General features: G+C 46.1%; 1 protein-coding gene across 1 annotated transcript in view; it reads left to right on the top strand.

Annotated features, from left to right (window-relative positions):
* The first annotated feature begins 2108 nt into the window (after positions 1–2108).
* The window catches only part of EMILIN2 (elastin microfibril interfacer 2), a 37600-nt gene continuing 29468 nt past the window's right edge, over positions 2109–10240 (top strand). Inside the window, exons 1-2 of the mRNA XM_040588115.1 lie at positions 2109–2312; positions 2463–2585. Coding sequence (XP_040444049.1) covers positions 2188–2312; positions 2463–2585 — 248 coding nt within the window. The 5' untranslated portion in view covers positions 2109–2187. The remainder of the gene's footprint in view (positions 2313–2462; positions 2586–10240) is intronic.

The following is a 10240-nucleotide window of genomic DNA, read 5'->3' as shown; positions in this document are numbered from 1 at the left end:
TCTTGAGTGAACATTCACAGAGTCCTGAAGTTACAGGCACCTTCTGACTCATTATCTGCCATATCCATGGGGTAAGCAAAGGCTGTAAGTGCCCCATGTTATGTTTGATCCTGCAACTGAGTCTGCAGTTCACAGGCTAGAAGGGTGCCCTCATGGCAATTCAGGTAACATCTAGTTTATTTCACTTCACGGTATGTTTCCATACGCAAAACATTGAGCTTATATTTTATAAGCTCAGTGGTTTGTGTACGGAAACATACTATTTCTTCATGCTAATTTTGTTTAAATCAGCCTACTAATTTTTGTACCGTGCAGTCATTCTCAAGATGGGCATGACCTCAGTCTTTCATTATTTAATTATTTTCCCTTTGTGGGATAACATACAGCTCTTCCATGTAGCTCATCGCTTTTGGAAAAGGACCAACTTTGTGAGCTCCTTGACTGGATGAGGAAGGGAAAAAGGAAGAAAGAGCCTTCTTCATTGCTTTTTAGGGACTGAACTGTATTCTTGCTTTCTTCAGGCTGGAGAAACTCCAAATAGTTTCTGCTGGCACAAATAGCGACACCTGAAAGGGCATGCTGTTGCAAATGTAAACAGTGGCACGGCAAATTGTTTAACCTTTGCCTGAAGCATAATTTCTTCAACAGTGAGGTGCTACCCTTTCCAAAGCAGCTGCAGAGCATTAGGACAGTGCCATTTTTTCAAGTGAAACAGGACAAATTGAAACGACAGTAATAATCTCATATTTTCCCATTGCTACTTAGCACCAGCAAAGTGTTCCTACGCATCTGTAATGGGACGCATTTCTCTTGGGGGCAGAAAGCTTTAGTGTGCACTTCCAGTGAAACAATTACCAAAAAAGCTGTTTAAAAGTGTAATTTTGACCTCAGCATTTAAAGCTTACTTCCCTGTCAGACTCAGAGGCTGAGGGAAGTTGTTGGGTGAAACTGGCAGGTGAGAAGCCCTCCTGTTTCAGCAGGTCAGGGCAGCCAACGAGGTCCCGGTTCGGCTGGGGCAGGCTGCTGCCCACAGCAGCAGAAAGGGCCCGTCCCTGCTGCCGGCTTCGCCTGCATGAGAGACCTGGAAAGCCTGAGCGGCTGCTGTGGCTGTGAGAGTCCTGGGAGTGCCTGGGCAGGGCTGGGACTTGTCAGGCTCAGCAGCAGGCACTGCTCCCAAAGCTCCCACCCAACCTTCTCCACCCAAGCATCACATTCTCCCTTCCTTTCCTTCCCTCTGGTGCGAGCAGCCTGCCCCGGCCCAGCCTTGACACCTCGTGCGGCTTTGGCTGATCCAAAGCAAATGCTTCAAAAGAGCTGGAGCTGGGGAGGACAGAGGGGCCTCCTTGTGGGCCAGGGCACGGTGGGACGAATCACAGCCAGCCTCATGCGGGCAGGTCACCCAGCCAAGGTGCTCGAGGTACGTTTTAACACCCCAGTGAGCCCGAACACCCATTGCTCTCCCTGCCCAGGGAACGTTTCTCCTCATGACTAATGGCCTCCCCTGCAACACTCGCTGCGGTAGCCGCCAGCAGCCCTCCCAGGCCCAAGGGTCGGAATGAGCCGTTGGACTAGCAAGAGAACTCCGGCCACGTCAAGCGGTGTCGAGCGGGGCCACAGGGCCACCACACGGCAGCAAGCCCACCAACCCTCCCTCACACACAGCCGGCGGCCAGCGGGCCTGCGCCGGCACCACCGCAAAGGGGAACCCGCGGCTCTGGGGCCGCCGCCTGCCCCGCTCTCCCCCGGGGCCCAGCCCGCTCCCGCCACCAGCACCATTCCAGTGGGACAAACAGGCCCGGGGGCGGCCGGCGGAGCTCGGGCAAGGGACGGAGAGCGGGGGCTGCCCTCGGGGGTCCAGGCGCCATGTGCGACCGGCGGCTGCCCCTCCGCCTGCCCGCCCCGCCGCTCCGCTCCTCCTCGGCCGAGGGGCTGGGGCGGGGCGGGGGCCGCCAGCGAGCGGGGCCGGGGCCGGGGCCGGGGCTGGCCGGGCGGGGGTGGAGGGGAGCGGCGCCTCGGCCGGGGGGGGTGCGGAGCCTCCGTGGAGGGCGGAAACGGGGTGGGGGGGGATTTGCGTCAGTGAGGGAGCGGGCGAGGGCGGGCGGGACGGACGGAGGGACAGACGGACGGAGGGAGCCCGCCGAGAGGCACCGGCCCTCCCGCTCGGCCGCCGCCGCTGCCCGTCGCCCCATGGAGCTGTGCCCGGGGCACGCCGCGCCCTCGGGCTGGGCGCTGCCGCTCCTCCTCGCCCTGGGCGCCGGTCTCAGCCACGCCACGCCGCACCTGCGGTACACCCGACCGGGCTCCCGCAGCAAGTGAGTACCGCCCGCCCCGGAGGGCGCTGCGGGAGCCGCTGCCGGCGGCGGGGCAAGCCGGGGCGGGCTGGGCAGCCGGGGGCGCTGGGGCGGCGTGTGGGCTCCCTCGTGCCGCCGCCCGTCCCTGACGGCCGTTGTCTTCCCCCCCAGGAACTGGTGCGCCTACATAGTGAACAGGAACGTGAGCTGCTCGGTGCTGGACGGGACGGAGAGCTACGTCCAGGCCCAGTACAAGTGCGCCTGGAACCAGTTCCCCTGCCAGCCCACCCCGGTGTAAGTAGCCGAGGAGGTGACCTCGGGAAGGAGAGCGCTTGGCCACCCACCGCCAAGCCCCAGCGGGGAAGCGATCGCAGCCGCTGCGCTCGGGCCGCGCCGGCACCCCAACGAGCGCAGGGCTGGGGCGGGGGGGCTCGCACCGCCTTCTGCGCCGCAGCACGCCCCGAACAAAGCACGCTCTTAGTGCAGACGTTAAGGCTGCCGGAGCTAATTGGAGCCAGATTGAGTGCGTTGCCGGTCCGTACAGCCAGTCCGCTGCGCACAGCTGGAAGGGGAGCTGGGCTGGCACACCTCGTCACCCCGCGGCGGGGGGCTTGCCGGGGGGCAGCGAGCGCCCAGGCCGCCCTCCAGGGCGGTGGGAATGCCAGCACCTGCTAGGAGCACACCTACGCACCCTGCTCCGGGTTTGCCAGGATACGGCGGCGATTAAAATCAGTTTTATAGTTGCTCTGTCTTGCTGAATTGGTGCGTAACGGCAAGGGAGAGCCAGGAACACGAGCCAGTACATTTACAATGTGTGTCCTTGTCAGTTGTCCAGCAAGAAGAGCAGCCAGGGCAGAGATTTTTACAGGAGGTAATACGAAGTTACTTGTTCGGTTTTAGGCTTCATGCTGTTGAGTGTGACCACTGGGTCGTCTGTAGAGTGACCAGGTGTGCTGTAGCAAGGCCGTGTGAGCCTGCAGGTACAGCAGGAATCAAGGAACAGCTGTATCTCACTTACGTTCTGGCTAATCTCAAGTAAATCCCCTTTCCTCAGTTTCCCACTTGAAGAGCAGTAATACTCACACGCTTCTGTTTGAAAGCTGTAGGTGATAAGCACTCCAGCATGCCCAGAAGTCAGTGGAAGGGCGCCCACGGATTTTCATGGGATTGGTATCAGAGTTGGGCTGACATGATGGTGAGGATTCTTTTGCAACAAAGAATAATGAGTTTTTATTTTGACATGAAACAGTGAGGATGAGACTGATACTGATAGATCCTGGGTGCTACCGAGATAAGACTGTGGACGTTGATGCTGCTGCTGCCCTGGGGCCTGCGACAATAGGTGTTGGGCGTTTGGCATTCAAGTACACCATTTTCTGTTTATTTGGGTTGTTATTTTTGTTGAAAAACCAGCTTTTCTCTACTGGAATATATAAACACTGGGATTTGAGGGAAATAACAAAGGCAGCAGACAGCTGAGTAACATTGTCTTGTGTAATTTCCCTTGTTTCTCTTCTGAGTGTCGAACTGGCCATTTTGGACTTCTGGCTGAGCTTATGGGCTGTGTAATGGGGTGTGCCCTCTGTCACGCCAAGTCTCAGTAGTGGAGCTACAGAGGAGTGAGCTGAAACTGAGCTCTTTGAACACATAAATCACCAAGCATTAAGATAAGGAATTTCAGGGGTGGTAAATTAGGATTTTCTTGGACTGTTTGCTAGTAGATAATGAAGAAAGTGCAAAGGCATTGCTTGTAGCTCAGGAAATTCCTGAACCAAGGACTGCTTGAGCAGGTGAGATCTTTGGCAGGAGTTAGAAGGGGAAGCCCAGCTTGAGCATGGGGCTGGACTGGACGACCTCGAGAAGTCCCATCTCTTCCAGATTACTCTCTCTAGTTCTGTGAAATGCCATAGTCTGTCCTTGTGCTTCTAAACATCTGGAGTTTGCTGCTGTCAGAGAGAAAATATGGGGCTAATCAGACATTTGGTCTCGCCCGCTGTGGCCAATCTCATGGGGTTTTTTTGTTCTTTTGAGAATGGAATTAGATATTTACAAGCCTTTGTTTCCTCAATTTGGCTTTCTTCAGTGAGCATCACTGTTATGTTCTTCATAAGGGTAATGGCAACTGCAAAATAATTCCTTATTCTTAACATAAAATATTTTAAGTACCTTTCACAGCACCAGCTGACTTAACACTGAAAGCAGTTGGAATATTAAAGTCTTTTTAATTTATTGTTTTCAAAGCTCTCTGTTTGGAGCCTGTGACTCTTATTTTTCTGTCTGTTGCTCATATACACATTCTCTCAGTGGCATAGTAAGAAAGGAACTAAGCCAGAGCGTTGGAAATACACTTTCCAAATCCTGCAAACCCATAACTTCATTCCTGTGAAAAGTATTGTTTAATTCAGTAGGAGTAGTGGTCTGAATAACAAAAATGTGTTTATATACATTTGTTAGCTAATGTTGACAAAAATAGCACAGGAAGGAGCTATAAAAGCAACAAAGAAATGGCTGTGAGGACTTTTCTGAAATTATTCTCTTTTTTCCTTTATGCACTTACGTAGAGAAGTTAAAAATGAACTAAATAGCAGATATTCATTGGAATAAACTACAGTCCCTGTGTAGTCTTCTTTTGATACCCATGGTTCATCTAAAAGCTCGTTCTGCTGCAGACAGTGGGGGCAGTGAGATCCAAATCAAATGAAGAGTTTGTTAACTGTGTCATAGATGTATGGGGTTTATTAGTACTTAAGTACTATTAAGGCTTTTTTTAATCAGTCAGTGGATTTACTGTTGATTTAAATTAGGTTAAGATGAGGTTTAAAGAGCCCTTATAGTGTTTATGTAGGCTAGGTTATGCATAACCATTTCTTATATTAAAAGGCTCACTGCATTTTATTTGGGAGTGTTTCACTGGTTTAAACACAGTGTGCTCCTGAATTCCCTGTGTTCTTCACATACAAGACAGTGTATTGCAGATATGGATTGCAGTCAGCACTGATTTTATTTTTTTTATTTTTTTTTTTTTTTAGAAATAGAAAGCTCTGGTGATTATGCCTAAAAATTATATGCATACATGAACCCTTTTTATCTACCCTTTAGGCCCATTAAAATATAATTTGTCTGAAAGAGCCTACTGTTGGAATGACTGCACTTCCAGGAGTGTTAACTGTATTTTCAGTTTGGCTACAGGGTTTTTTTTTCTGAAATGTTAAGTTGAAATTCGGGAAATTACTACACTTCACTGTTTAACTGTTCTATAGGTATTTGGGCTCGATAGTGCGTTTCCTCACTTCACAGTTAGTGGATGCTTGGCTGATTAAGGTGTCAAGGATAAATGTGAGTTGAAGTGTGGCTGCTTAAGAGATAGGAAAAGAGGGAGTAGGAAGAAAAATCAGAAGGGCCCTTTGAAGTATGTTCTCTTTGAAGTATGGGGAGCTTCTGACTGATTTTTCTTAAAACTGTGACTAGCAAAGGAGGGTGGAACTTTTGTAATTTGTGGGTCACTGGACTGGAAGATACTTATAGAAAAATATTAGTGTTTTTACCCACTAAAAAGAACTTGTATGTTTTGAAATTTAATATTACTTGATAAATAACTCACCCCTCCCCACTTACTGTGTTGTGAATTTCCTTTCCTAGCTTTCTTATGAATGGTTTGGTAACTTAATTAGCATTATTAGCAATCTGTAACTAATAGCATTGTCTGATTCTAAAAGACAAATATGTTGCCCTTCTGGCTAGATCATACACACTTTAGGGTTGTGACTTCTCTTTGACATCCTCTGGTCAATGTTGTGGCTTCATGGTAGGATGTTACACCAGTTGTTTGTTTGCCTCTTGTGCTGTAGAGTATGTTGGGACACCTGGCTGTACCAGAGGTGCTCCAATTTATGACCCGCTATTTTTAGGCAAAGTTGCTTTCACTAATAAGATTGTAATATTAAAGTTTGAAGTGAACTGAAGCAGAGGAATGTTTTCTGGGTTTCCATCTTTGCTACAGAACTGCAAATGGGACTTACGCATACGAGGTAGTAAATCAAATAGAAAATAAATCAGATTGGGAAGAACCTCTGAAGGTCATGTAATCCCCACATAGCACACAGCAAACAGCAGCCCCAGCTTCAAAGTTAGATCAGTTTGCTCAGGGACTTGAAGAAAGGATGTTTTATCAGATCTCCTTTTTCAAGTATCAGCCCCCATTAATTCTGCTCATGTGAATAAATGTATTTGTGTGCTCAACTGTGTAATGAGTCAGGTCACCTGTCCATAGCTTGTGGGGACTAGTTTCATGATTTAATATGAGCTTCTCGTCTTAACACTATTGAGAAATGTATAATAAGCAAACTCATTATTTCACTAGGTTGCGCATACTTAGGAAATGGACAAGTAAATGATGAATGAATGAATAGCTAAATTAGCAAGCCTTTCCAAATATCTCATTGAGCAATATTTTCCAACTTCTTGTCATTTAATACTTTCAAATGAATGTACATAAGCCCACTGCCAAATTAACGACAGGTTTAATCATTGCCAACAGGGAGATTTGAGGCAAAAGACTGAAATAACTATTTAGAGACTGGTACTGCTAGTCTTCTGCAGTCATAACTGTCAGGATAGATGACTATATGCATGAGTAACACACCATTTTCAATAAGCAGTATCCGGTGTTTATTAATAAAATAATATTGAGTAAAAGTGGAAATTTTAGTAGCGAAAACTAGCAAATCAGGCTCCCAGTTCAAGTTAAATGGCCTTATTGATTCACCATGTTCTGGCAACCCCAGAACAACCTGAGTGGAGCATGTCAGCCCCAGTCTAGGAACATGTAGGAAAACCACATGTAGTTTTCAACCCTTCAACAGTCCCAATGTATTTTTCAGTGAGACAGTTCAGTTGCTAGAAATTAAGCATACAGACCAGTGCCAGGCTGCTCACCACCAGGCAGGATCAAACCTAAGATTTACAAGTTAGTACAGATCAGAGCCTGTTTGCCATTGCCTTCTAGCAATTCAGATCTCATAAGAAAAACTTTCAGGATGCACAAGAACTTGAAGAAAAAGCAAGGGCTGTTAATGTTTCCCCTCTAAATATCTAGAAAGGTCTTTTGGATTATTTTTTTTTTCCCTACTCAGTGTATTTTGTATGAAGCAGAATTTCTTTGTACAGGCTCCAGCTAGCTGACTGCATAGGGAGGTTAGCCTAAGGGGTTGTGCATTGAAAACAGTAAGGAAACTTAAAAAACTTCAGAACGTGCTTCAGTTTCCTGGAGTGCTTGTTTGAAAATCTTTGAGCGCCTGCTGGGTGTGGTAAACTTTCCTGGCTGTCTCCCTTAACTTGAAATTGTGCATCTCTGCCTCCACTCACTGAACGCAACAGAGTCTGACTTCTCTGTGAACCGGACAGGGAATTTTCATTTCACACATCGTTCAAGCTTGTTGCAGTAATTCAAAAAAATCACGAACTTCTCCTTAGTTCACATTAATGTAAATAATTAGAGGTTTTATACTTTTCTGGTGTGAGAATGTGTGACCTGGAGGTCTGGAGCCTCTTCTGTTAAACATCAAACTGTTGCCAAAACAACAAATGTTAATTTTAGGGAGCTGCTTACCAGTTTAAGGCCTATTTTGTCATAGGTCACCCAAATAACAAAGGAACATTTTGCACTGTTAGACATTTTTACACATTGCAGATTATTACTCCCATCTGAATTCCTTTTTGCATTCACATCTCATCTTTCCTCTCCCCTCCGGTTCATTTTTGACCTAGTGTCTTGAAAAGCATCAGCTCTCAAAATGATGCTGCGTTTTGTTCTGAAAGTTGGGGTCCTTAGCTGATCCCACAGGTTAGCTCTTGGATTCGTGAAAGTACTGGTTATATCTATTTTGTCTGTGTATGTTTTCAAATAATCTGTCAGCAGTAGCTTTTTCTTGGAGTGATCCTGGAAATAAGCTTATTTCACAGGCAGAGAAGCAGAAGAGATACTACTGGAGCTCAGTTTTTCAGGCAGCAGTATCCGTAGCAGCGCTCTGCATCCTCATTTGACATTTCCACTGGTGTAAGGTGAGAAACTTGGTCCCTGCTGCTGGAAGAGGTGTGTGAGCATGTTAACACATAACCCATGGCAAAGTTGCTCCTGTTCCATCCCTGTTAGACTACATCACACTGCTGATCCACAAAATTTTTTTTACATACTTTTGAAAGGACTGTATTTTCAGGGTTCTCTTATCCCATTTTATTTTAGTAGTTTTTATAATAAAAATAAGTATTTAGGGTTTTAGTAGCGTACTGTTGGTCTTTCAGCATGTGGTCGACTGGCATAGGTTTATCTTGTGGCAAAATGGAAGGAAGCAACCATGTAAGATAATGCAAGATTGTAAATCCTAAGAATGAAGCTCTGCTTTGAGCCTTGCCACAGACTGTGGTTGTAAGTTACTTAAATGTCTTTATGTCTTGGTTTCTCTGCTCACAAGAAGAGGATGCCTACCTAGCTTTCAGGAGTGGTGATTCATGAACATCGAGAGTATTACAATTTTCAACCCGAAACTTACTTTTTGAGCATTTTCTACTGGTTTTCAGTGGTCTGCTTTTTAAAAGTAAAGTCCTTGGCAGCTGAGAGAGTTAAACAGATGTTTTCATAATGTATATCAGGGCCTGATTATTATGTTATACAAAGACCTAACCATGGCCTTTTGGGAACTTCAGATGGCATGGCTGTGCCTGTGCCAGGCATTGGGCTGGTGGGTAAAACCGGCATTTTTTTCTGAAGAAAAAGTAATTCCCCAGACCCCAGCACCTGGAAACACATGCACTGACCTTTTTTTATATAAACTTTGGAAAGCAAAAATGACAACTGAAGGAAGAACAGCAGTGGAAAGATGAGACTTTTGTAAGTCCATCTATAAGAAGCAGCTTAGTGTCTATAATGCCAGATCAAAATAAAAAACTATTTTGGGGTTCACTAAGATTCTTTTAAAATTATTTTTTCTGCAACATATAATTGGGATTTCTTACGGACTCCATGGCTTGCTTTCACTGAACACCTAGGCTTCTGTAAGCTAATCTACTCCTGTCAAAACATCTTTTCACTGCTTACCCTAAATGCCTTAAGGATAAACTTATAGTAAAGACATATTTTTCTCAAATTAAGCTCATCTGTGGGCAGGAACACAAGCTAGCTACCAATGCTGCTGTGTAGCAGCAAAGTTATTAAAGAACAAAACACAGAGATGGGATTCCACTTGCGTTAACTTTAGTTGTCTACCATACAGAGGAGTGCACGTGAGCGTAGGCACCTGAAGTAGTGGTGATTCAAATGCAAGTTAGTGGTGTCCATCATGGTCTTTAGGTAATCAGATGTAAATAATGACTTTAGTATGAGCAGCAGCCTTGTTTCAACTCTACTGGCTGTGTTGACTATGTTTCTGTTGGCCATAATGGAAATACAGAAAACTAGTGCCTGTCCATACCTACACAGCAGGCACCTGAAATTCATGTGTGCTGAAACTCACTGTTACAATCACTAAAAGTCTCCGTGATTTCACTGGAACTAGGATTTCTGCCACCATGTGTAGGGGTTGCAATTAGGCTTGCACTCTTGGGAAACAGAAAACTTGGAATCAACTAGTTCAAGTTCAGTAACTGTGTAGTATAAATGGTCAACTTTGCTGTATTTTCAGCGGAAGCCTTTGCAGCATACAGAATAAAAAATGCTTGGTCAAAATATGATTGCATTTAAATATATCTTCTAAGTAGTATTTTTTGGGGAGTGTCTATGTGCTACTTCAGCATTCCCATTGCAATATGTTGGAGATTTGGATGACTGGGACATGTAAGAGCAGACTATATAATTTACAAAGAATGGATCTACATTCAATAAAAGCCTTAAATAGTGAAGATTCATTATCTTCTATTCAGTAAGACTGTGATTTGCAGCCTGCTGAAGTTATGGG

Source organism: Falco naumanni, chromosome 3, assembly GCF_017639655.2.
Source record: "Falco naumanni isolate bFalNau1 chromosome 3, bFalNau1.pat, whole genome shotgun sequence".
NCBI lineage: Eukaryota > Metazoa > Chordata > Aves > Falconiformes > Falconidae > Falco > Falco naumanni.
The sequence above is the reverse complement of the archived record's forward strand: the minus strand, read 5'-3'. Positions and strand labels throughout refer to the sequence as shown.